Source organism: Ambystoma mexicanum, chromosome 8 (genome assembly GCF_040938575.1).
Source record: "Ambystoma mexicanum isolate Mex_15411 chromosome 8, UKY_AmexF1_1, whole genome shotgun sequence".
NCBI classification, from domain to species: Eukaryota; Metazoa; Chordata; class Amphibia; order Caudata; family Ambystomatidae; genus Ambystoma; species Ambystoma mexicanum.
This window is the reverse complement of record NC_090929.1, coordinates 1,019,768,085-1,019,794,975: the sequence shown is the minus strand read 5'-3', so window position 1 is coordinate 1,019,794,975 and position 26,891 is coordinate 1,019,768,085. Positions and strand designations below refer to the sequence as shown.

Genomic DNA, 26,891 nt, shown 5'->3' with positions numbered 1-26,891 from the left:
AGTGACCAGATTCCTTGGCACCGCTGCCCAGAGACCTTGCTGTCTGTCCAAATTACCAAACTCAATCTTACTTTGTAAGTATCAGATCACCCAGTTCCCAAAAACTGCATATCCCACTCTTTTCACCCTTGCATCCTATTCATATCCCATTATAATCCCAGTCAAATCCCAAATTGTCAGTAGCATGTGTTCACCTTTACCATAGAAGAATCTGTGTTAGCCTATGTCTGTTAGCGTATTCCTTTTATAATTTCTACAGTTATCTGTGGAAGTCCCTAGTACCATTTTGAAGTAAATTAATTAATTCTCCTATAAGGAGGTTCACGGTGCGAGCTGGTTAAAATTCGAAATTAACCCCCTTGCGTGCAGTCTCTTTCTTTAATAATATAGCCATTAATATATGGCCTCAGTAGAACTAGTCATTGTGCTAACAAAACCGAAATTACCTGTGTATTGTGCTTTTCTACCAATTCCGACTTGCATTCATCCCATATAAAACCCATACAAATTCCCATTAAGATTAATCCCTTCCCCTCAGAATCCTATCTGTCATGTGCCTCTGTTTCTGATTTTAAAAACACATTTCCGATTTTGACAGCTAAGTCCCTTTTCTTAGCTGCTTGTCATTTTAAAGCCTGTGTGAAAAACGAATTGCAATTCTGCAGTGTGTGTGTTTTCTTCTGCATTGTTTTCTTCCCAAAATCGATTTTCTTACCGGTGTACACATAGCTTTGGTGCCCTGTTCAGTAGTCTGTGAGCTTTCTTATCAATTAAGTGCAGCCACACGAATTTCTGTCCTACCCTTTCCACTGCAATTGTAAACTGATATACAAGTAACAAATAAAATCTGAGTATGCCATTTTGCTCCTTTTGAAGGTTTTCAATTTTATCTCTTGCTTCCTATCTTGGGGTGGTCGGCTGAATTTTAAATCTGATTTTTCTCTCTTCTTTCTGACTCCTTGCCACTGGTTTCCATCCACAAAGAATTTCGTTAGCAGGTGGTTGGGGGAAGTGTTGCAGGGGGAGTGCTTACCTGTGTGCCATCTGTCATTCTGAAAAATGATTTTGCTTCTGTTTTCCATTAAAGGTTAATGTAGATTATGTTTGGAATTTGAATTAACTGCCTTGTAGGATTGTTGCTTTGTATTGCCACAACAGTGGTGGCTGCAGCCCTATTTGATTTTGCTCTGATTTTTCATTGAACCATAAAGTTAATAAATATTTCATTGTTACACACCAGCCTGGTTCATAATCCATTGCGACACAGAATATTTGTCAAGTTTGGGGTGAGACGTAGAACATAGGGTTCAATTAAAAATAAAAAAGCGTTTTTATTGTGTGCAACCTTCATTGTCAGTGGAAGAAATCCCTGGCTGGAGTGTGCCGTGTCATAAAACCATTACAGTCCTACTTTTATGTTAGTTGCCCTGTTCTGTTTTTTTTTACTTTTTAAATCTGATCACCCTCATTTTGGACAGAAATCATCACACGTTCTCCAAATGCGCCTGAGAGAAGTAAACTCTTTAAAGTCTGTAGTGTGAGACATTGTACATTTAACCCTATTTTGAAGTCATTTGTAAAGCACAGAATAGGCAGCGAGGACTTGAGGCATGATGTATAATTGAGGTATTGCTAGAATGGAGGCACAGATAGGACAAAATTATTTTATTTTGGAGTTCCAAAAACAAATACAAATGTAATAAATAAATAAACCCACAGAAGTCAGGTCATTATGATGCGCAGAGAGGGTCCAGCCCTGACGAGATTGCCTGAACGAACCTTCATTTCAGTGTAAGAGCTAGGCGTGGCATTCCTGAGCTCCTACAATACATAGTTATAAAAATAAATTATTGATAATAGACTTATTAAATATATTGGTTGATAACATTTACAATATGATACAAACAAGTGGCACAGTACTTTTCCATAATACTGATTTTGGTTTAAAAAAGACACATTTTCATGTTTAACCCGTAACTGGTCACATTTTCTTTGCTTTTAAAAAGTTTTAAAAAACAGATGGTCCACAGTGTATTCTGGTGTTGAGAGATGGCTGCTTTACAGATGGGAAGACCGGCGTCGCTGAAAGATGCCTGCTTAAGCAGACGCCACAGGCAGACAGAAATGGCCGCCATGTTTGGAGGCACACAAGTGCAACTTTGGTTAAAGCATGTTCCAGTCGCAAGAGTGGGTCTTTAAACAGGGCAGAAAAGCTTCATTCTTGTGCATGCCTGCTTTCCCTGCAGGCGTGCCTGCAACGTGGTTTAGAAGGCCTCTCACTTTGGTACATTGCGGCTTTCCTTTACAGGATGACTTCTGTGGCCAAGCACATCCTGCGGGCCCTGGAGTATGAGCGGAGGGGATGGGGGCGGAAATCCTGTTTCACTTTGGTATATGCCTGCTGCAGGCTCTCTGATACACAAAAGCAGCTTTCCTGTGGAGAATGCATACCCCCCTCACCTTGGGAAAGGCGTGGGGTGTGGAATGCCAATGTATGATGCACATTGGCCATGCTTTCTGTGTAGCCGAAGCATAGTTCAGACGATGGAATGCATGGTGCATATGCCTGCTTCAGATGTGAACATGGCTGCCTTCCATTGAGGTATGCCTTCTTCAGTCTGCAGAACGACTGCATTGCTTTGAGAAGCACCTGTTCTCGATATTACAGTACATAGACATTGGTGGGCCGATAAGACGCAGCAGGCGAATACCAGCCTCTCGCCCATTCTGATGCCTGCTGCAGTGCCAGAGCCTCCGTCCAGTCTCCAGCCCTGTGTTACCTACCAGAAAGTTCCAGAGACGGATGCTTCGTCTGATGGAGGGGGCATGCTCCACCACCCGTGAAAATGGGCAGTGGAGCATTGGCTACAATTGTTTTTTAAGAGGAAATGCAAGGACAAGAAAATAACAAAATGGGGAATTCTGGTTCAGAAAATGGCGTCTGTGGTCGTCACTCCTTTACACTGGGGAAAGGAATGCTTTGCGTTCGATGCGAGCCACATACATCTGAAAAATAACCAGCCTTGTGATGGGTAACACCTGTATCATTGAAGTCTATGTTGGCACCACTATCTTCTGAGTGAGCTGACTGTGCCCATCACTCTGGGGTGTGGCTGTTTGATATGGTGCTGCCTTTGTCCATCACTTGAGCAGGTGACTCTTCGAGAAGCTACTGCCTGTATCCATCACTTGGACGCATGACTGCTTTGGAAGGTGTTGGCCGCATCCATCACTTGGGCAGACGGCTGATTCAGGGGGTGGCGGCCGCACTCATTTTAGCCTGGATCCAGGGGAGGTAGCGGGTGACCCGCGTGTACACACCGGGTCTGTACTCCTTAGCGCAGTCTTCTCCCCAGCTGACGATTCCCTGGAGCTCCATCCTGCCGTTGCGCGCACATGTCAATGGTCCCCCGGAATCACCCTGGAAAAGAAGAACATTTCAATGGTGGGCCACTGTGCCTCATCCCACAAATGCAAAAAAACTACAAGTCATGGACACGTGGTCCATGTTACAGAATCCTGCAACATTGAGTTAACAAGAGGTGGGGCAGAGTGCAGGCTCTTGAGGTAAGGAACACTTGTGCCTCAGCCCCCAACCCCCCGCAAGTTACTCACTGGCATCTAGAAATACTGTTAGCGTTGGGCACTGAACTGCAAAGTGAATGCATCAAACATGAAAGCCAGGGTGAAAATCCCCATTTGAGCTTGAGTGTTGCAAAGAGACCCTTCCCCTGTCTGTCAGGACATGCAGGGTCTAGAATCTAGACCCTGCATGTCCTGGGTGACAGGGGTAGTGTTTAGCTTCTGCAGCCCCCACCCGTAGGTAGTCTAAGGTGTACCCAGAATTGCTCTGAATGCAGGAGTGGGCCCTGTTGAAGAGGAGAGTTGGGGGCCTTGCCTACCCGCATGGACAACCTTCACAGAGTGGAGCTAATTTGTGAGTATTTTCGGGGCTTTGTTTCTTTTGGGAAGGTAGAGGCAATGTGTCTAGGGAATAGTGTGATGAAGTCCCCAAAATGACCCTCAAAGTGGGCGGAGGAGTAGCCAAAGGGCCCGGAAGCCGTCACCTAAAGTGTGATCCTGGCTCTGAAGGTGGTATGGGAAAGATCACGTGGCTACCCTCGCCACGCCTTGGGCAGCGGGAAGGAATCCTCACATTAGCAGCATCACCATGTGTGATGCCTTTAAAGATGCGCCAGATAGGGGTGAGGATGAATCAATGAGAGTGTGTCCCACTAACAACACCGCTTATGCTTGCTTTAAAAGTGATCCTGTCAGGTTTAACCTTTCCAGGATTCATTCAGAAACAAGGACTTGCTAGAATCAAGAATGCTCTATGGCCATGAAGGTACCTTGTCTCTGTCCGCTGCCCCTTCTGACCCTGTGGCATCAGTTTGATCCCTCTAACGCGGGTCGGATCCGACGCTGCAGGGTCCCCTTTTCTTTTTTTTCTCATCTGCCTCCAATCTTCAGGAAGCGGGGACACTGCTGCAACACCCTCCCCCACCCCCAAGGCCAAAAATACTGAACATGGGAAGCGGGGGACACACCCACTCCCCATGTTTGGTATTTTTCACCCAACTTGATCGAATCAAATCGATCGAATGGTACTGGCCGAATTCAGTCAAATGTACCATTCGATTAATAATATTCGATCAAATTGGGTAATACCACTTCTACAGGGTGCAACACATTGGGCTGTAGATATGAGTTTTATGTTCCCAAAACAGGAAGTATACATTTTCAATTAATTGACAGTGTTAATGATTAATGCTCTGAGCCCTTTCTGGACCCCTCGGGCCCATGATTACTCTCTACACCAAGACAACACCACTGGGAACCCAATGATGTAGCACGGGCTTTTGAAACCTTCCTCTAACCTTCCCCACTAAAATTGAAAGGGTTGATGTCGTAACAACATCACCTTTCCACACCCTTATACCATATGGTGTAATCTTCTTGGACCATGTCCAGCACGACCTGCCTCTCTGGCGGCCTCCTGTCACTCAGTTATGGGTGGAGGAAGCAGGAATGAGTGGGTACAGAGACAAAGGCAAGATGCAAAGCATGATGGGTTGATGGGTGCAGATTGGAAGTGCCTGCTGTGTGCTATTGACATTCTAGATGCGTTGGGTTAGGGGTACGTGGTGGGATTTGTGTAGCCACAGGGGAGGGGTCCTAGGTGTTTTCCTGCTCTTGCCAACCACCAAGTCATTGAATGCCTCTCTCCCAGGGGCCTGGGTCCACCTCTCTAGTCCATATTATGTATGTGCACGCCAGAGGTGTCTAACAAGTGGGGCCTGAAGCTAATGTAGTTGGGCCCACCACAGTGACATTAACAGCTGTACATGCCTACACATCGCTGCTGAGTGGGCATTTACAGATTTCGGGTGGGCCTTGCCCGCTCAGGCCCCACCCTGTCTATGCCTGCACGCCCCCTATGACGTGCTGGGGCCCTGTAGTTCATAAGGTTCTGGGCATCATCCTGCTACCCCTGACCTTTCAGGTTCTGAAGAGTGGCATGGTACGCCCTGTGGTAGCCCACTGCAACCCTCCCGACCCTACAGGGTCCGGAAACATGGAACGATTTGCACTTTTTGTAGCACAAGACCCCTTTCACCTCCCCATGCAGCATAGCCCTCCTCCCCTGGCTTCAGGCTGAAGGGGCAGAAGGCGGGCCCTTTGGTAACACACGGCAGCTCCTTTGCCCGCCAGGCAGAGAGGAGCAGCCTGGCGTGACCTCAACTAGCACACAGTACTCATCCATGCCACCCACGGTCCGAGTGGCGCCAAAATGTACATCAGGTGAGCAGAACATAGCTTGTCATGGCCCTCGGGGGGCTGTTAGAGTGGCGCACAGTACCCCTCTGGCACACACCCTCCCTCCCCCAGCCGCTCAAGTTCTCAGGAGCCATCTCTCACCTTGCAGGCGTCCACCTTCCAGTTCGGGTCTCCGGCGCAGAACATGTTGCTGTTGATAAGGCTCCCGTAGTAGAGCGGAGACTGGCACTTCCTCTGTGGGATGAGCTGGACTTTTACAGACATCAGGGTCTTGGAATAGACGTACTCCTCTGCAAGGTGAGAAAGCCGGTGTCCAAATGAGTACATGGGGCACAACAGCACGACACTGCCCCTTAGTGTCCCTTCCACCCACACACACAGAGAACCGCCCCCAGCATGAGGACGACTACTCCCAGCTAAAGTAGAAGGTGTCACAGCAAAATACCGACAAAAATACGGATATACGTTTACTGCGCATTTCACAGTGAACGAGCATTTCGAATCTCTGTTATACCGCACTAGCGGATCGGGGGCCTTGGGGGTGTCCCCTGCTCCCCTTACACTGATAAGAGGTTGGGGAGTTTGAGGGGTGTCCCCCAGAGTTGAGTCATTGAACCATAGGCGCGACATCCTGGTGAGGCAGTGACCTCCAAGTGCAGTGAGAATGTAGCACTGGCTGAGGTATCGGCGACAGGACATTGGTGGAACAGCGTTACCGGTGACCAGACCGGGTGTACCACTAACAGAGGCCCAGAAGGGGCCCAGCAGTCAACAGAGTGTTAACCTACCAGTTCCTCCGCGTCCACATCTGGACCGGTTTCTGGCTCAATGGTCAACCTCTCCAAGAGCAGGTGTGTCATGCATGTACTCACCGTGGCCCTCTTTGCCGTAGCCTGCCACCTCGCACTCGGTGCCGTCCTGTGGTGCAGGTGCCGCTGGAGGTAAACAGATGGTCTGGACATAGTCTGTTGGGGCAGCACAGCGGCCAGACACTGACGGGCGGAGCTTTATCAGGGCTGTAATAAATGTAAGGAAAGCAGATTAACAAATGTCCTCTCCAGACGACAAGCAACCATCGCTGTGTACAGTGGTGGTCTGCTGGCTAAATATTCGACCTCAGCACAAGGAAATCAGAGACCTCATAATGACACATGACCTCACTGTGTAATCCTTGGCAAATACCTTTACTTTTCTGTGCCTAACTTCCCTTATCTGCCAATTCCTAAGAAAAGGAGCTAAAAACTTCGGTTTCGATTATGCTATGATATACATACTCATTGGCCCTCAAAGTTTGCTGGTAACCCGCCGGCGCTACCGACGGGTTACTGACAAACTCCCATTACCAGCGCCAGATATCCCGGTATTACCAGTATATTACAGGTGCCGGCAAAAGCTGTAAGTTTCCATTCCATGGAGTCCCATAAAATTCCATGGAGGGGGTTTATCCCTATCACCGGTACCGCTAGTACCGGCGCCGGTGATAAGGGCAATTCTCTGCCGGTAGGGGCCAGAACTCCCAGCAGGTCAGGCCTCGGAGTGGGCCAGTCTGGAAAAAAGGCCGGAGCCGGTAGCACCGGCATCATTCCCAGCATTCTCTCCGGACCGGCTTACTCCTAATGAGGGCCATAGAGCGCTTTGGGTCGGAAGGTATTAGAGCATTGCAGAGAGACCGGAGGAGGAGTTTTTGTACCAGGATGAGTAGATACACAGTACAGAAAATGCAATGTTCCGTTTTTCATATGGCGCGGAGAGGTGAATCACTCAACGGTTTCTAAACTTGGTTCGGTCAGGTTTGTGTCTCAATTCCAACAGAAGACACTTCCATATTTGTACACATTAGTCCAAGAAAGGTTTACCATCTACCAATCTTAGACTTAACCTAGGAAATATCTGCGTCACAGCGCTGGAGCGACGAAGGGTCGGGCTAGGGCCATGATATTTGAGCAATGATTTCAAGGATTGAGGCCATTTTCTGTGTCAATCTCTGCGCAGCAAGGTGGTCACTTTGAACGTGATGTGCGCCGACACACGAAGCCAGTGCCAGATCCAGTTTGAGCTTTTAGGTGGCACTTCAGCGCCACCTATAAAGTCAAAACAATTGGCAACTTAAAGGTGATAGCTTGTGAAGAAGGGCACCACGATCTGTGGCTGTTTGAGTTATGACCCAGCCATGGTCTACAAATGTCCCTGCTGATCCCTAAGAACCTTCCACCCACTCTCTCCCCTCACTGCCTAAAACACACACTCCTGGGATCTCTTGGAACTCTGTCACCCAGCAACATAACGCTATAGGATTTTATGGGCCTGATACTGTTATTTCTTCTGAAAGGTGATGGCTTGATTGCAGCTGTAAAGCAGCTTCTAATGCAATAAAAATGCTTTTTACCAAGTGTGCCATCAGCCACTTAATTTATGAGCAACATGTGTGTCCTTGTATCTGTTCCTTACACTGATTTTATGGTAAAACAAGCATTGGAAAAAACCCAGTGTTGGCACTATATAGACAATTGCCAGGCAATGCCATTATATGCATAGGTACTCACACCATTTGTCAGCTGTTGCCATCTTTTGGCAAGGGAGAACTATTATGGCAGTATTTAGCACAGGAGTCAGCTTTTGTCTGGCCAGATGTTTTGAACTGCATCTTCCATCAGACCAAGACTGTATAGTCAATGGTGAGGGATCATGGGAATCGTAGCCCAAAACATCTGGAGAGCCCCAGGTTGGTGACCCCAGATCTAGCAAATACGTAATTCATGTCTAGAAAAAAAAGCCCCTACAGTTGCCTCTGCCAATGTTTGTATTTAAATTGGGAGTAGCCCTTGTGTGGTGGCCATTGTCTCTATTTCAGCCAATACTGTTTTACATTATTTTAAATCGCAATTAAGATTGGTAGTTACGCCACGCTGCAGCTGTTTGTGGGGTATTTAAGAGATCTCTGCACGTGCCAAGGCTTAAGGCTCACCTATGTCATTGTTCAGGGCCTGAGTGTCGGCATTGTAGGCCTCGTGAAGGAGGATCCGCTCCACCTCGAACTTTTGCTCCTTCTTGGGATCTGCTTCATCAAAGTTTGACCTTCCCAGGATCACACTATAGTCTCTGGGCTCAGTGCTGGGAGACAAAACAAACAGTACCATTTACCCAAATGCCTGCCAGGTAAGGAGGGGGAGAGGGAAAACGAAAGAAAGGGAGGAGGAGGAGATAATGAGAGAAAGGAAGAGAGGAAGGAGGGAAAACGAAAGAAAGGGTGGAGGAGGGAATAATGGGAGAAATAAAGGTAGGAAGAGTTCACGAGAGAAAGGGAGCAGGGGAGATAACGAGAACAAGAAAGAGGAGGGTGGAAGAAGGGAAAACAAAAGAAAGAAAGGAGGCGGGGATAGTGAGAAAAAGAGAGAGAGAGGAAGAAGTGACAAACAAAGGGGGCCCGCGGGGATAATGGTAGAAAGAAAGAGAGAAATAAGGTAAAACGAAAGAAAAAGGGGAGGCGGGGAACGTGAGAGAAAGGAAGTAGGAATAAGGGGGAACGAAAGAACGAGTGGAGGAGCAGAAAATGAGAGAAAGAGAGGGAGGGGGAAGGGAAAAGGAAAGAAAGTGGAGGAGGGAAGGAATGAGGAGAGCAAGAAAGGGAGGAAGACGGGTAACGAAAGAGAGGGGAGGAGGGGATAATGAAGGACGAGAGAGGAAGAAAGGGACACGAAAGGAAGAGAGGAGAGGATAGTGAGACAAATAGAGAGAGGAAGAAAGGAACACGAAAGGAAGAGAGGAGAGGATAGTGAGAGAGAGAGAGGAAGAAAGGAAAAAGAGAAAGAGAGAAGGGGATAATGAGAGGGAAGAAGAAGAGAAAACGAAAGAAAGAGGAGGGGGAATGAGGAGAGCAAGAAAGTGAGGACGAGGGGAAACTGATGAAAGAGAAGGGGGGATAATGAGAGAACGAGAGTGAGGAAGAAGGGAAAACGAATTAAAGGGCGGAGGAGATAATGACAGACAGAGGAGGAAGAGGGGGAAGAAGGGAAAACAAAAGAACGCGAGCAGGAGGGGATGAGAGAAACAAAGGGAGACGATAGGAGTAATGAGAAAGAAAGGGAGGAAGGGGGGGGGAGTGGGAGACAGAAAGGGACGAGGAGCTAACGAGGGAAAGGGAGGAGCGGAGATATCGAGAAAAAGATAGGGAGATGTCATAACAAGAGAAAAAAGGAGGCGGAAGCGATAAAGAGAGAAAGAATGGGAGGAGACAGTAATGAAAGGAAGAAATGGAGGAGGAAAAATAAATGAAAAAAGGGAGGAGGAGTGGGAGATGAGAAAGGGAGAAAGAGATAACGATACAAAGGGAGGGAAAGGGAGAGAAAGAGGAAACGAGAGAACAAAAAGGGAGGATGACACAGAGGCAACGGTTCAGAGGGAGAGGGTAAAAACAAGAAAGAGGTGCCGGTAGATGCCCCTGCAACCAACAATCCGCACAAATTGTCCACGGGCCATTAGAAAAAGAGTGGATAAAGGCCGATAGGGGCCACATGAAAAGAGGGAGCAAACAGGCGAAGCAGTGAGGGCAGCATGAAAAGAGGGAGCAAACAGGCGAAGCAGCGAGGGCCACATGAAAAGAGGGAGCAAACAGGCGAAGCAGCGAGGGCCACATGAAAAGAGAGAGCAAACAGGCGAAGCAGCGAGGGCAGCATGAAAAGAGGGAGCAAAGAGGCGAAGCAGCGACGGCAGCATGTAAAGAGAGAGCAAAGAGGCGAAGCAGCGAGGGCAGCATGAAAAGAGAGAGCAAACAGGCGAAGCAGTGAGGGAAGCATGTAAAGAAGGAGCAAACAGGCGAAGCAGAGAGGGCAGCATGAAAAGAGAGAGCAAACAGGCGAAGCAGCGAGGGCCACATGAAAAGAGACAGCAAACCGGCGAAGCAGCGAGGGCCGCATGAAAAGAGACAGCAAACCGGCGAAGCAGCGAGGGCCGCATGAAAAGAGGGAGCAAACAGGCGAAGCAGCGAGGGCCACATGAAAAGAGAGCAAACAGGTGAAGCAGTGAGGGCTGCCTGAAAAGAGAGAGCAATCAGGCGAAGCAGCGAGGGCAGCATGAAAAGAGAGAGCAAACAAGCGAAGCAGTGAGGGCAGCATGTAAAGAGAGAGCAAACAGGCGAAGCAGTGAGGGCAGCATGAAAAGAGAGAGCAAACAGGCGAAGCAGTGAGGGCAGCATGAAAAGAAAGAGCAAACAGGCAAAGCAGTGATGGCCGCCTGAAAAGAGAGAGCAAACAGGCGAAGCAGCGAGGACAGCATGAAAAGAGAGAGCAAACAGGTGAAGCAGCGAGGGCCACATGAAAAGCGAGAGCAAACAGGCGAAGCAGTGAGGGCTGCATGAAAAGAGAGAGCAAACAGGCGAAGCAGTGAGGGTAGCATGAAAATAGAGAGCAAACAGGCGAAGCAGCGATGGCCACATGAAAAGAGAGAGCAAACAGGCGAAGCAGCGAGGAGAAAAGAGAGAGCAAACAGGCAAAGCAGCGAGGGCAGCATGAAAAGAAAGAGCAAACAGGCGAAGCAGCGAGGGCAGCATGAAAAGAGAGAGCAAACAGGCGAAGCAGCGAGGGCCACATGAAAAGAGAGAGCAAACAGGCGAAGCAGTGAGGGCTGCATGAAAAGAGAGAGCAAACAGGCGAAGCAATGAGGGCAGCATGAAAAGAGAGCAAACAGGCGAAGCAGTGAGGGCCGCATGAAAAGAGAGAGCGAACAGGCGAAGCAGTGAGGGCAGCATGAAAAGAGAGAGCGAACAGGTGAAGCAGTGAGGGCCGCATGAAAAGATAGAGCGGACAGGCGAAGCAGCGAGGGCAGCATGAAAAGAGAGAGCGAACAGGCGAAGCAGTGAGGGCAGCATGAAAAGAGAGAGCGAACAGGCGAAGCAGTGAGGGCTGCATGAAAAGAGAGAGCAAACAGGCGAAGCAGTGAGGGCTGCATGAAAAGAGAGAGCAAACAGGCGAAGCAATGAGGGCAGCATGAAAAGAGAGCAAACAGGCGAAGCAGTGAGGGCCGCATGAAAAGAGAGAGCGAACAGGCGAAGCACTGAGGGCAGCATGAAAAGAGAGAGCGAACAGGCGAAGCAGTGAGGGCCGCATGAAAAGAGAGAGCGAACAGGCGAAGCAGTGAGGGCAGCATGAAAAGAGAGAGCGAACAGGCGAAGCAGTGAGGGCAGCATGAAAAGATAGAGCGGACAGGCGAAGCAGCGAGGGCAGCATGAAAAGAGAGAGCGAACAGGCGAAGCAGCGAGGGCAGCATGTAAAGAGAGCGAACAGGCGAAGCAGCGAGGGCAGCATGTAAAGAGAGCGAACAGGCGAAGCAGCGAGGGCAGCATGTAAAGAGAGCGAACAGGCGAAGCAGCGAGGGCAGCATGTTAAGAGAGCAAACAGGCGAAGCAGTGAGGACCGCATGGAAGCAGTGAGGGCAGCATGGAAAGGAGGAGAAAATGATAGAGCGAGAACATGAAAGGAGGGGAACGAGCAAAGAAAGATACAGGCAGTGAAAAGGGGAGGGCGGAGGAGAGGGAGTGAAGTAACAGGAGAGCGGACACAAGAAAACTTCAAAAAGAGCGAAGGTTGACACAGAAGAAGAACATTATAATGGATGGGGTGGAGGGAGAAATGGGGAGAAAGAATGTGAGAACAGAAGGCAAGTTGGAGCAAAAGGTGTCAGGGGGGAGAGAATGATGTAGAAAGATTTTAAGACAGGGAGAGGGATGAGGCAAAGAAGTGGCCGGGATAAAGGCAAAATTGGGCAGAATGAAAGGAGGGGTTATGGGGGGGTTCACTCACCTGTCAGGGAAGCAGTGTGCTGCGGTCAGCACCCAGCAAGGGTGGATCAGACTGCCCCCGCACTGGAAGTAGCTCTGCCCAGCACTCCTGGACTTCTTGAAGATGCCACTGATCCAGGGCTGGGACTCGATGGGGGCACTGGTCCCACCCACGATCTTAAAGAGTTTGCGGGTGGGCTGGCCACAGGTTGCTGATGGCAAGAGAAGGGGGCAGAGGGTGAGCACCAAGGACACATTGTAATCACCCTTCACACAACCCTGAACATTTCATTATACCAGTAAGGGCCTGATTTATGGAATTTTTAGCGCGGTACAAAGTGACTTTGCACTGCCAACACACACCCTGATTCCCAGAGTGGTGCAAAGTGACTTTGCACTGCTAACACACACCCTGATTCCCAGAGTGGTGCAAAGTGACTTTGTACTGCCAACACACACCCTGATTCCCAGAGTGGTGCAAAGTGACTTTGTACTGCCAACACACACCCTGATTCCCAGAGTGGTGCAAAGTGTATTTGCACTACCTCAAACTCCCTGATTCACAGAATGGTGCAAAGTGTATTTGCACTGCCAACAAATCCCCTGATTCACAGAGTGGTGCAAAGTGACTTTGTACTGCCAACACACACCCTGATTCCCAGAGTGGTGCAAAGTGACTTTGTACTGCCAACACACACCCTGATTCCCAGAGTGGTGCAAAGTGTATTTGCACTGCCTCAAACTCCCTGATTCACAGAGTGGTGCAAAGTGACTTTGCACTGCCAACAAACCCCCTGATTCACAGAGTGGTGAAAAGTGTATTTGCACTGCCAACAAACACCCTGGTTCACAGAGTGGTGCAAAGTGTATTTGCACTGCCAAAAAACCGTGATTCACAGAGTGGTGCAAAGTGTATTTGCACTGCCAACAAACACCCTGGTTCACAGAGTGGTGCAAAGTGTATTTGCACTGCCAACACACACCCTGATGCACAGAGTGGTGCAAAGTGTATTTGTACTGCTAACAAACCCCCTGATTCACAGAGTGGTGCAAAGTGACTTTGCACTTCCAACAAACCCCCTGATTCACACAGTGGTGAAAAGTGTTTTTGCACTGCCAACAAACACCCTGGTTCACAGAGTGGTGCAAAGTGTATTTGCGCTGGCAACAAACACCCTGGTTCACAGAGTGTTGCAAAGTGTATTTGCACTGCCAACAAACACCCTGTTTCACACAGTGGTGCAAAGTGTATTTTTGCAGTGCAAAGTCACTTTGCACTGCAAAAGTCCTCATTGCGCTATGAATTAGCCCCATTTATTGCCATGCAAAGAGTACTTTTGCATTGCAAAGTGACTTTGCACTGCACAAATATACTTTGCACCACTCTGTGAACCAGGGTGTTTGCTGACAGTGCAGTCACTTTGCACCGGACTGAAAATTCCATGAATCAGGCCCTACATCTTTTATCAAATAGTGTCAGTGCTATGTCAAGTACACAAGGGACACGGGGAACATGTACACAGCAGGAAGCGCGTTGTTTTTGCTACAAGGATCAATGCAGGGACAACCAGGGGTGCACTGACCTATAGGGAACTCTGGTATTCTTTTGTGAGGTAACCTATCTTATTTCCATAGGAAAAGGGTTGGGCTTGCAGAAAATGCATAATATGGTGCCACTTTAAAAATGATTTCCAGGGCCTCTTTGGTTTCCTGGGAAACACTCCTGTGGACAATCCACTGTGCCAGTGCTTTCTTTCGGGGGCATGTGCACACCTGGATTGTACTGCAGTGTACTGGCAGAGATGGTGCCGCTAGAATGGGTAGCTTACCGGCGTTGTCATTATTGGAATCGATTTTGCCTGTGCCTGCGTTGCCAGTGTCTGCGTCGCCGGTGTTGTCTCTGGCACAGAGAGGGATGTTGCATGGTGCAGATAGGATGCTCCTGCCGCTCCTAGAGTAACACCAGGGCTTGCTTTGGCCATCGGGGTTCCTGGAAAATAGAAGTGCATATCACTTTACTGTGTAATCGTGCATGCAAATCGCATATTCAAAGAGAGAGTTGATGGGCGCGCCAGTCTTTCTCTGCACGCTTCTGAAATAGACGTAAGGCGCTTTGTGGAAACATATAGATATAAAAGAAGAAGTTCTGACTGATTGGCTGACTTATCAACGCCCAGCTCAAACTGTTTAACCTAGGAACGTGAAATTTGGAAGGTACATTGTTTTCATGACGTAGGCACCCACAATGGAAGGATTTTTGGAAATTCCGCCCCTAAGAGGGTAAAAAGGGGGGGTGAATTTTTGACTGACTCATCAACACCCAGCTCAAATTGTTTAATCTAGGAATGTGAATAAACATTGCTTATTACATTAAGACATCAACCTGTACATTATTTTTCGTACAGTTTGAACAAAAAAACTCATGTGTTTTTTTAAAACAATTGTACCAAATCCCAAAGTTCACACGAGCGAAGCTGTGGGCAACAGCTAGTGTATATATATATATATTTTTAGACACAAGTGTTCACCTAAGATTATTGCTACAAAGTTAAGTTATATAACATAAATACATGGGTGAACACAAAATTGCGAGAGCTCTCGGTCTTGTAAGGTCCACATATAAAACATGTTATTTAAAAGAACCAACATGGTTGTACTGAACAGTTTGTTACAGTCCTGCTGTGTCAAAGTGTGCCACGCATTCCATCCCTCACTGTCCCTGAGTGAGAGGGAGAGAGAGAGAGAGAGAGAGGGAGAGAGGGAAAGAGAGAGAGAGAGAGAGAGAGAGAGAGAGAGAGAGAGGCGTGGGAGGAGGTGGGATGAGCTCAGATCTGACACATGAAAGGTGTGAAGGCCAGAAGCCTGCCTTAGGTTGTAGTGACAGTTTGCGATTTAGTGACAGTGGGTGAGAGTTACCTGTTTGCGCCGAGTGAATGCAAGTCAAGCAAAATGTGTGTCTTTGTGTGACCTGTGGCAGTGTATGAACGATATATGCCAGTGTGTGGGCTGCTCCAGTGTGATACAGCAGCAGGGATGGGCAGTGGGAGGGAACTGTGGCTGTGTTATTGTACAGGAACTGTGTGTGTGTGCGCGCACGCGCGCAATGTGAGTTGGCCTCAGAGGTGTTGCTGGAATATGACCGTGTGAGTGAACTGTAGCGGAGTCCGGGTCCTGTAGCAGTGTGAGGGTGCCGTAGCGGTGTTAATTGAATACAGCAGACTGAGTGGGGTGCAGTGTGATAGATCCGATGCATGCCCCGCCGGCCACCCTGTGTTGGTGAGCCCCCTCTCACCTGCAATAGTTGTGTGCCCCAAGTCCCAGCTCTAGGGCGTCTTCTCGCAGGGTGTTGAATGGAAGCCTGGACAGCCTGTATGAGTTCCAGGGCAGACAATCTCTGCCGTGCCAGGGTAGGGCCGCCGTCCCCCTGTAGTCCAGGCCCCGGTCACTGTAGCATTGGGCCCCCGTATCTGCAAGAAGGAAGGGCAGTCAAGCGACAGTGAGTGGTCAGGTAGACTGGTTAGCAGGCGGTCACAGTTGCTAATCAGGAAGCGGTCAGCTGCACTGATGAACAGGTAGCCAGGTGCATGGGCCAGTGTCTGGATTTGGGTAATTACCCCACAGGCAGGCAGGTGCACTGGCCAGTACACAGTCGGGTCCCTAGATAAGATGGTGGCTTAGTTCCCTCCTCAACAGATGCAGAGGGTAATTATTGTTATTATCCTTTATTTGTTTAGTTTCAAAGAAACTTTACAAAGAAAATACATATATATACACAACAGCATATCAAAATCATTTTATGCTTTAAAAACAATATACCATCTAAAATCTAAAATCACATCAATAACCATTTATCAACCTAGTTAAAATAATTACAAATACAATTAATACCATAGTGAGAAATGTAATTAATGCCAACCTAAAAACACATCACCATCCAAGTTTGCTAATAAAGCAACCAGGAGCAAACCATATCTATCTAGCCACTTCCCTCAATGCCACTCTGCAGCCGTGTTTTAATTATTTCCCACAGGTGATACATAGCAATGTGCAGGGGGTAAACACTGATGCATTGTAGGGCCACGTCTGTGCGCTCTGTGCTGAATCGCTACTGTCTGTGAACCGTCACTGGCCTCTCTCACTGGACCATTAAATGCATAAGCAATCATTGGACTCTTTGCTGGCACTACTAAAAGGAGGCACTGGGTTTCTGTTGTGTGAAATCGATCGGCTGCTCATCAGGAGCCGGCTTGAGACTGGCCACTGGTCAGATCTCAGGGTGCCTTTCAATACCCTGATCTTTGCCCTTGAGTTGAACGGGAGGCTATGCCTTGCCTTAAGGAGTACACCATGGCTTCTAACCAGGGAATGTTGGCAGAGAGATCCAGGTGGAAGCCTGGCATATCGCTGTGTACCTCTCCTCTCGCGCCTTGAAACACGTGTGTATAGGCGCGCTATAAATGCCATATCATATCACATACCTTAGAAAAGCATAGCTTAGCATAGCATAGTATAACATTAAAATAGGATGCGGGCCACCACACCCCCTCACAGAGTGATCTGGGTACAATCCTGACAAACTTATAGCACAGCATAACATAATAGCACAGCATAAGATAACAGCACAGCATAAGATCAGAATAGGCTTTTGCTTACCTATTTCACACTGCTCTCCTGAGTAGCCTTGTGGGCAGCTGCAGCGAAGGGCGCCAGCATGGAAAGGGCTGCGCTGGCACATTCCTCCGTTTAAGCAGGTGCACCCTGTGGGGGGGGGGGGAAACACAGCTCTAATTCTTTGTCATAACTTCACTTGCAAAAAAAGATACCACTGCACTTGCATGAGAATGGGCGACAGCAGGCGCGTGGCACTAAGTTGGCCATCTTTCTGGGTTGCCAGCAAGGGCAAGTGGGGAGGGCACGTCCTTCCTGGATGAAATCCTCACCTTTGATGGGAAGGCATAGCAAGCCCCTTAAATATTTCCGGCCCTTAGGGGGCAGAGCTTCCCTCCAATGTTACCGCCCAATAGTGGCAGAGTTTCCTTCTAAAGCACGAATCTCAACTGCATGTCTGTGTTCTTGCTCCAAGGGGAATCGTTTGCCTTCTTAGATTGAGTTCAGTTTTCTAAACACTAGAGGCACACTTACACTCTCCAAGGCCACCATAGTTCCCTCTACCGGCCTCATCGGGAAGCGTTTCCCTTCTCAGCTGCAGTTCCTGACTTAGGCCACTGGGGGGGCAATGCCTCCGTAGCGGGAGTTCCTATCCTTGAGCAGCAGAGCAATGCCTCTCAGCTGCTGCACTTATCTTCGGAACCTCTGGGGGCACGGGTAGTCCCCATCTCAGGTGCAGTCCCTACCTTCACAGGCCGGTTCCAACTCGCAAAATACAGCTCATGTGTTTAATCATATGGGGAAGTGCTCCCTCCGCTACAGTTCTATGCTATGACCACTAGGGGCAGCATTTCTTTTCACTGTCATTTTCTTCTGCAGCCAGGAGAGGTTTTGCAAATTCTCTCGGTTGCATCTGCGACCTCCACCGAAAGGCTATGGCAATATTCATGTCTGCATTCCTTATGTGCGCGCCACCAAAATGCCCCCTGAATGTCATGCGAGACTCTATCGTCGTTAAAATAAAAACAGGGCGCGGCAAATATTTCCAGTTTTACCGTCGAGTTTATTACCTGCTTTGGTCTCCTCTGACGGCCAGCCTCGTTTCTGGAAAGAGGGAAATGAAACAAATGTGATTTTAATGGAAATAAAACAATGAAAATATAAGTGAATTTAAGCAAATAGAATGTGACCCAAAGATGAACGGGCACTCAACGCCATCGCCCTTAACCTGTAGGTTAGGGGTGAGGGCGTAGGTTAAGGGCGAGGGCCATTCTTATGCACCATAGGCATCTTATGATGCCTAAGGATGACTACTCCTCCAAATTCTTAAACCCCATTGTCCACTCAGACCATGCGCCAGCACATCACGTGATTTGCCCAGTGTGTGCCATCCCCTCACCGGCCCCCTTTCTTTTTTCAGATCGCCATTGCCCCTCGGGGTATCCCGCCATCCCATCACCACCAGCAGTTCACTTCTGCTCTTCTAGAAAGTTCCTTTGGAAGAAGCCATCACTTGATACAATCTCACCTGCCAATGTCTGGCAGCACCCCTCCCCCCCCTGCTTCCCCTCGGATGTGTCTGCTCTGTTGCGCAATCCCCCATCCCTTTTCCCTGCCCATTTCCTCTACCCCACTGTGGCAGCTCCTTATAAGGGCCGGTAGTGTGCGCAAAACACGAGCTGCCACCGGGCCACTTCGGGGCCGGTCATCGTGGCAGCGAGTCTCGTCACCATCGCGTGACAATGATCAGCTCTGGTGGTTTGCGTGCGTGCGTGTGTGTGTGAGAAGGGCTTACAACGTTTTGGGAAGTGAAGGGGAAACTACTCACTGCCGAAGATTGTCAAAGGAGGTAGTGGTGGTCAGCCAGTTGCTGATGCGGCAGTTCACGGGGCGACCTGCTGATGAAGGCTGTAGGGGGCGGCGGCTTAGTATAATCTTCCTGATGCTGGGTATGGGGTCACTAGTGGGCATGGGCTTTGGCAGCAAAGCTCATCCTGAATGTAATGTTGCTGGAGGCAAATGCAGGGGAGAAATCAAGTGGAAGTGGAAACTAAGCACTTATGTTCTCGGAAGATAGCTCAGTGGCAACGTGCTCGCCTTGGAAACAAGAAGACACAAAGCAACACAGGTTCGATCCCTAGGCCCCCGCTTAAAAACAACTAGGTATTAAGTGCATTGTAAATACACAATATTCCTGTGACAGCCATCGATGCGTGCAAAAAACAAATAATAAATACAACATGCAGGGCACAGGGCCTAAGTCTGGGATGTTGTGGCTAAAGTAGACTCTTACTTCCTGTCCTCGTTCTATGAGGATTACTATGGGGCAATAGTGGGACTAGCTTTAGAGCCTGCTGTCATAACGTGGGGGTTCTAAGGCCAAAGCATGCCCCTCCCCCATCATTCCATAATGGAGGATGCCTTCTCGGGTGGGCAGTGACTGGGACGGAAGTGTGCTGTGCCTATGGGGGCGCATTGACAGGCTTGAGGGAGTTCCTCAGTTACAGGCCTTGTGACGACAGCCCGTCAGTCCACGCTCTTCTTACTTTAACCCGTAGGACCGTAATTCTCGTGGCAAGCAGTGATTTAGAAGCCCAATTCAGTGCCCATGAAGGAGGCGGGGAGATTCCGAGCCTTAACATCTCATAGGGAGATGGCGAGCTACTTTTTGCGCCCTTGCCCTGAACCTGATGCCAGGCTGTGCCCACACACCCCCAGTGCCTATCGACACATCATAGTATACGCGGACACGTGGGCACAGAAATGAGACCGTGCGTGGTTAGCCAAACTTACCGATTCCATGCCCGTGCTAAGAATGTACGTCACTGCCGAGAAGACCACGAAGAAGTTCATGGTGTCACGTCTCCACCCGCGGAGTGTCTGTAAGAGCAAAGGAAGAGCCTTAGAAAGGGGAGGCGGCAGCAGAGAGAAAGCGGAACATAGCGCAGGGGAGTTGCTAGGTCTGGAAAAGACCCGGGGCTAAGCTGATGTCAGAACTGTTGGGACTGGGGGCTAGCTACTCTTTTGGCTGTAGCTCCTGAGATTCTATCCGGGGCTACAACCAAAAGTCCAGGGGCTATAGCCCCCTTAGCCCCCCCTAGCAACGCCCCTGGCGCGAGGGACAAACCCGTGGGAAAGCTGCCAGGGCGGGTGGTACATTTCCACCCCAGTATCAGCGGGAGGCTCGTGGGTGCTAAGGACGAGGGGCCACCTTCTAGTCTATATCCAGGGGGCCGCTTCTGTTCGCCAAGAAACATGACCAGCTGAGAACGGGGCGGTTTCTAGGCACTTAGACATATTAGGCACTAAGACATATGAGGCCCTTTCTAGGTCTTATCCAGTGAATGGCATCTGGGTGCTAAGAACGATAAGACCCTCCGTCCCCCTTCCAGATATGGGGCGGCTCATATCAAGCGGCGCGGTCGATTTCTGGGCGCCAAGGAAGAGGAAACAGTCAACTTCTAGGCGCTAAAGCTGAGGGCATTAGTGTGGGTGGCTACATATAGTCGGATGATACTTGAATGCTGAGACGTGCATCACCTGGACAGGCTATAGGGACTATCACGTGTACTGGAAGTGTAGTATTTTAAATTAACATCATCCCGACCCTCATTGTCACATTACTGTCAACGCTGTAAATGACAAGTGCTGCTATTAAACAACACAGTGCCACTTATTGTGTTAATATCAACAAAACCTGCTAATATCCGAAAGCATCACATAAAACACCCACAGCAACGCGGCGGCAGCTTTAACCCACTGAGCTTTCTCGCCGGCATTGATCGACCCGTAAAATGTGCACTGGCGGAGCAGAGATGGCAGGAGTTGGAGCAGTGCCAGGGGTGCCGGTGCGCAGTGCTCAGAGCACATGTGTCTTCCTCGGGCAGCGTCTGCAGCAGGAAAAGAGCTGAGCCAGCGGAAACCGGCCTCGCCCACCCAGCGGAAGCGGACCCCGGCCTGCGGCACCAGGGGGCGGGGGAGGCCCTGCGCGGCCGCCCCAAGGACAGCGAAGGTCTCGCCTGTTCCCAGAGGCAGCCGCTGCCCCCAGAAACAGGACTCTATGAAGTACTGAACAGCTTCCTTACCTGACACCAGTCCATATAATTACAGCGCCATTAATAACGACAGCAAAGAATGGCTATCTAAACTAGACCGTTTCCAGGAAGCAGGACCCCGAGGCAACATTCCTACAGTGTCCAGCATAAAAAGAAGAATGCTGTCCAGGGGCTCCCGTGAAACTCACAGAAGTCAACACCTTCAGACCAGGCTTGGACTGGCCTGTATGGCCGAATAGGGCAATGCCGAAGGGTCCAGTCCGTGGTTCTATGTGGTACCTTTTTTTTTTTTTTACAGAATGGACCACTTTTTGGGCCAGCTTCATACACGAGCTTTAAGCAATGCTACTAAGCAGCCACGCTCCAATGCATTATTTGCAACAATACCCCCTTGGCTAGTACTCAAGCAGTCTGTTCTGGATAGTGATGAATTGTGATGTGTGATCGTGCGCCACTTTCTCATTGGTGGATGCTATGCACCCAGCCCGAGCCCGCTCCAGTCACTTGGTGGCCGATCTCGGTATGTGCCCCCCATTCCCTTGTTCTCTTGTGGCTGGCAGACAGGTGGCTCGCTCATCCACCCGCCCACCCTTAGTGTCTCTTGCTCAGCTTGTCAAAGTCCGTTATCTCTACCTCGGTCTGCCTATCGCGCGCCAGAGCTGGAGGCAGATCTTTCTCGGTTCTTGCACCTACTCTCTGGAACGCTTTGCCTCTAGATCTTCGCAAACTGCACGAGCCTCTTCCTTTTCCGCAAGGCTTTAAAATGCATTTGTTTTAGTGTTTTCTTTCCAGCCCTCTCTCACTTCTAGCGCCTCAGTACCTCACGGTCTCTGTGCGCTCTATAAATGCCATACACATACATGTATATCCATAAGGGAGTCATAACCGGCAGCTGTATAGGATGTGGGGGCGAAAATGGCTTTTCCCCTTTAATCCGGCAGTGGCCTGACCGATCCCCTGTTTACCAATACATCGGCAGAGGATGAGTAGCACATTTTGGTTACTGCATGTGGGGGGGCCGGCCTGTGCCATTTACTGCCGACCCCACCGCTCCCCATCACTACAGCAGCATTTATCAATGCATGTTATATTGGGTTAATGTGCTTTTATACTGCATCAAATCACCACTCTAGTAGCCCCACAGGGTTTTCCTGTGCCGCCACCAGTCAGACAGTCAGACTTTACTCTGCTGGGGGAAACAGCCAGACTTTACTCTTCAGGGGGAAACAGCCAGACTTTACTCTGCTTGAGGAAACAGCCAGACTTTACTCTGCAGGGGGAAACAGCCAGAAGCAGCCAGACTTTACTTTGCTTGAGGAAACAGCCAGACTTTACTCTGCAGGGGGAAACAGCCAGACTTTACTCTGCAGGGGGAAACAGCCAGACTTTACTCTGCTGGAGGAAAGGGAATAATCACGGGAAAGTGACGAGGGTGGGAAAGTGGGAAGCAGTGGCTCCGAACATTGGCAAGGATGTAGCCGGGCGGGGGGAAGGATGCTTGGCGACAGGCTGGCTGCACGGCAGTCCCGTTACGTGTGCCGCGGCTCTGCACAAGGGCGGAGGCCACCCTGAAGCGTTCTGAGAACTGGACTGCGTTCCCAAGGCAGATTTGGAGGAGAGGAAGTTAGTGCGCACGCATGTGTGCAATGGAAGTGGCGCAGTCGCTACTGAGTCTAATTCTGCTTCCCGAAACTCGGAAGAGCGGGCTTTTATGCCTAGCCCTTCCCTGGCAACGCCCCACGCACCGGGCTGCCAGTGCGACTCCCGCACGGAGGAGGGTCGCACCTGGTATTTGACTGGAGTCTGGAACTTAACGTGCACCTCCCAGTGCTCTGAAGTGACACGCAGCGCTTTATACAATCCCAGAATGCATATATATTTTGCAAGGGCAATGTCCTCATTGCGGCCGCCTGACGGGTGCCCAGGCGTAGACTAAGTGCCAGAAAGGAGTCACCATGTCCTCTATGAAAACCCTGTGGCTAGTAAGCCAGAAAGAGTGACATTTCGTGATGAGAGGTGTGCATGTGTATGATCGCAAACACGAACAGCGGATTGGAGGTGAATACGAGCAGTGCTTGCTGCATGCATGCATGCATCTATGTGCTGTCCCTCCCCCTTTCCCCCTCCCTAGCCCCTTTCAGATCCGCCTGAGTGCCCGGAGACCATGACCATGGCAGCGGTGAACGGTAGGAATCTCAATTACCTGACCTTATGGATAGCTACATAGTTAAGCGCTGGTCTCTGACATAAGCACAGCCTTTACTGGCTAGTTCAAATCCCAGATCACGCCTTTCATCCGGTCGGGAGTCCACACATCAATTAAATGGGGCAATATTAACAAATGTTACTACAGCACCTGGAGGAGTCTGGCATGAAGCACTACATAAGAACACAATAATAGTATAAGGGGGAGCAAAAAGGCAAACATCAATGACCAGGGATGGGGGAAGCCTGGATTCGCTGCCTGCCAGCATACACCCAGTCACTGGCTTGAGTCTGGGGACTTCTCGCTCGCTTCAGGAAGAAGTTATCAGGAGTGTGGCACAGTCTTACTCCCGGAGAGAGAAGGGCTAGTCGGCGTGACTCCTGGTAGTCGGCAGCTTTGACGCCAACTAGCACCTTTCCCTATCTGAAGGCCGGCTGAACGTCCCCGCTTAAGTATCCCCTTCCCCCGGGGGCTCCCACCGTAAACAGGCCTGCGTGCAGCACTCACGCGCTCTGAGGTTTGTTTGCAGAAAGCAGAGAGTGTTTACGTTGTGAACGGCAGTATCTCTCTAAGCTGCTGGCAATCAGCAAGAAGAGATCCTGGGGCGACCCCCCCCCCGCCCCCTTCACCCCCACCACAAAGTCCCATGGGCAGGCAGGGGACTGAGCAACACAGGCGCGCAGGCCACGGGGAGGGGCTTTTTGTGCCTTGGGGTTCGGTCTGGGTGACTTAGAGCTCAGTGGACTGCTTCTAACATGTCACGTCCCAGGTTCTGACCCCAGCAGGGGTGACTGACTCAACCTTTCATCAGTTTGAGGTCATAAAATGAATAGCATTGCGGCTGGGTGCTAAGGATTTAGAAGCAATCACGCGGCGTGAACCACAGCGTATCATCTGCATTTAATACTCGTTCCACTGGAGGGGGTGCAGACAGGCTCCCGAACAAACACTACAGCCGTTCAGTATCCCCCTTGCCCCCCACCCACAGTAGCCATGGCGTCCTATGGATACACTACTCACAAGCCCTTATGATAACATGCGTTCCTTCTCCTCCACGCTCACGTGAATGGTATATGCCTAGGTACTGGCAAGTACCTGGTTTCGATTAAGCTCCCCCCGTTCTGGGAGCCAAAGGGGAGATAGATGCATTCGCTTGCCCAGGATCACACACTGCGTCTGCAGCCCATCCGCCAGTCTGTGGTTACAGCCCAGGCGTTCTGCATCTAGTCTAGACAGACAGAGCAGCAGCTCAAATAACAGAGGACTCGTCTCTGAACAAGTTCCCGAAGTTTTTCCTCACACATCTGCTATATTCCACTGGCTGTTTCCAGCGGGTGACAGGGAGTGCCACCCGGAGAGGGCGCGTCCATTGATAGCGACAATAAGAAGGCATGGGAGCCACTCACCGGTTCCTGGGCAGCTGCGGAGCGTCCCGTGTGGATGGCGAGATGCCCTGTTAGGTTATGAAGGCGTCTCCTCTGCGGTAACCGTGGTCCCCCCGGAGCTGCGTGCGTGCCCCGTCACTCCCAAGTCTCCTCTACAGGTGCCCTGGTCCCTGTGTCACTTCCAAGTAAAGATGCCGCCGCGGGACCTCTGGAGGTGGGTATTTTGCCAGTGGATGTGACTTTTCTGGTCTGCACTGACAGTGCCTCGCATTTTAAAGCCGGCTCTTGGCTGTGATTGGAAGGTCGTCCTGTGCTGTGATTGGCCGGCTGTCTGCCTTGGCATCGGAGCATTCCTGCCTCATGACAAGCATCACTTGGGCTCCAGTTCCGCCGCAGCTCCGGCTTCCGGGGGAACGGGAGGAGGGAGGCACTTAACTCCGTTCTGCGAAACCAGCAGCCTCGCGGAGGCGGGAAGCTGCAGTATCGCCGGAAAGGGCCATTCTCTTCCGAGATTCCTGAAAATCACTCGAGTGCCTCGCGCTTTGGGCGGCGGGCCCGCACACCACACACACACACACCCCTGCTGCCCTGCTGCAGAGAAAACACGCTTTCACCAAGCCACTCCAACCTGACCATGTTCACGTTGGTTAGGCCTTGTCAGCTCTTTCCTTTGCCCAATGGGCACGCACGCAATTGTTGGTATCTAAGCGCTGGTGGCAGGGGTGGTGCTAGGTCTGGAAAAGACCAGGTGCTGATGTCAGAACTGTCGGGACTGGGGGCTAGGTAGCCTTTTGGTTGTAGCTCCTGAGATTCTATCCGGGGCTACAACCAAAAGACCAGGGGCTATGGCCCCCTAAGCCTACCCCTAGCAACGCCTCTGGCTGGCGGTGTTCCTACAGGGGTCTATGGGGGTCATTACGACCCTGGCGGTAGCCGTGCCAGTAAATACCAGCATGGCTGCCTCCAGAGTCATGCATTTACCAGCGCCCGGGAATGGGCAATTACCAGGGCATTACAGCCCCGACGGACCCGGTAATTTCCCATTCCCGGGCGTCGGTATATATTAGTCCCCATTCCCATTTGAGTCCCATTGGACTCAAATGGGAATGGGGAGGCCGGATGCACCGGCACCATTCGTGAATGGTGCCGGTGCAGCCGTCAAGTTCTGCGAGTGGGTGCCGTTCCGCCCGGCAGGTCAGACCTGGCGGGTTGATAGGCACCCGCTCACAGACCTCGTAGTTTGCCGGTCCGGTAACAATGGTGCCAGTAGCTTACCGGCACCATTGTTACCGGACCGGCAAACTTGTAATGAGGCCGTACGTATGAGCACTGAGTGGGTGCCTATGTGTTGTCTCAGTGCATGTGTCTCTGCGTCCCTATGGATCTTTTACTTTTAATTTACACTTTTGAACAAGTCGCATTCAATGATGTAAAGATGGCTCTTACGGCTAACGACACCATGACATTTTTTGACCCGTCCCTCCCCTCCAAAATCTTGTTTAACGCAAGCCTGTTTGGTCTCGGGGCAGTATAACCACAACTGGACACCAACGGCGAGGTGAGGCCGGTAGCTTTCGCCAGCTGTGCCCTCTCATAAACAGAACAGAGATACTCGCAGATTGAGCGGAAAGCATTGGCAGTGCTATGGAGATGTCGGCACTTCCACATGTATGTGTTGGGAAGGCCCGTAACTGTAGTGAAGGAGCCCATCATTCCTATCATGGTGGGCTCCTCTTCCAAACCACCAGCAAGAATCGAGAGGTGGTTGTTAGCCCTCCTCGAATATGGAGTGTTCCTGGTATACAGACCAGGCGCTGACCACGCAGCAGATCACCTGATGAGGCACTACGTCGAACTCAATGCCCATTCAGGAACTTGCAAAGGCGTCGACAAGGACAAGTGTTACTGCCTTCTACGATGGGTGCTGCAGAGGGGAGAATGGAAGATAATTTTGGAAGGCTTCAATAAAAGGACTCAGGATGCCTGTGTCAACTTTGAACGGTTGTGGAAGGTGAGAGAAGAATTGGCATTCTCCGTCTCAGGCCTACTGCTAAGAGGGTCCAAGAAGGTGGTCCCGGTGAGCA

The 26,891-nt window shown here is 50.2% G+C and overlaps 1 protein-coding gene across 2 annotated transcripts; it reads right to left on the bottom strand.

The window, feature by feature from the left end:
• Window positions 1–1,650: 1,650 nt before the first annotated feature.
• PLAU (plasminogen activator, urokinase) lies at window positions 1,651–25,053 on the bottom strand. 2 transcript variants are annotated; one of them, XM_069610957.1, is made up of 11 exons: window positions 24,829–25,053; window positions 19,955–20,041; window positions 18,232–18,265; window positions 17,207–17,311; window positions 15,846–16,020; window positions 14,383–14,543; window positions 12,576–12,765; window positions 8,747–8,892; window positions 6,654–6,797; window positions 5,923–6,071; window positions 1,651–3,421 (listed from the first exon to the last, which is right to left on the bottom strand). In XM_069610957.1, the coding sequence occupies exons 2-11, from the start codon at window positions 20,012–20,014 to the stop codon at window positions 3,251–3,253; spliced, it is 1,335 nt and encodes a 444-aa protein (XP_069467058.1). In that variant the 5' UTR covers window positions 20,015–20,041; window positions 24,829–25,053; the 3' UTR covers window positions 1,651–3,250. The 2 variants fall into 2 exon arrangements, with proteins under 2 accessions (XP_069467058.1, XP_069467059.1); XM_069610958.1 differs by lacking the exon at window positions 19,955–20,041 and having other exon boundaries at window positions 3,118–3,421; window positions 24,829–24,957.
• Between the last annotated feature and the right edge of the window lie 1,838 nt (window positions 25,054–26,891).

Bases quoted from the DNA above. Each gene is read 5' to 3' on its own strand.
- PLAU (XM_069610957.1), bottom strand. From the start codon at position 20,014: ATGAACTTCTTCGTGGTCTTCTCGGCAGTGACGTACATTCTTAGCACG. The intron at 16,021-17,206 runs GTAAGCAAAAGC...TCCTTCTTGCAG, and splicing joins AGGAGAGCAGTGTGAAATAG to ATACGGGGGCCCAATGCTAC. The intron at 6,798-8,746 runs GTGAGCCTTAAG...CATTTATTACAG, and splicing joins GGCCCTGAACAATGACATAG to CCCTGATAAAGCTCCGCCCG.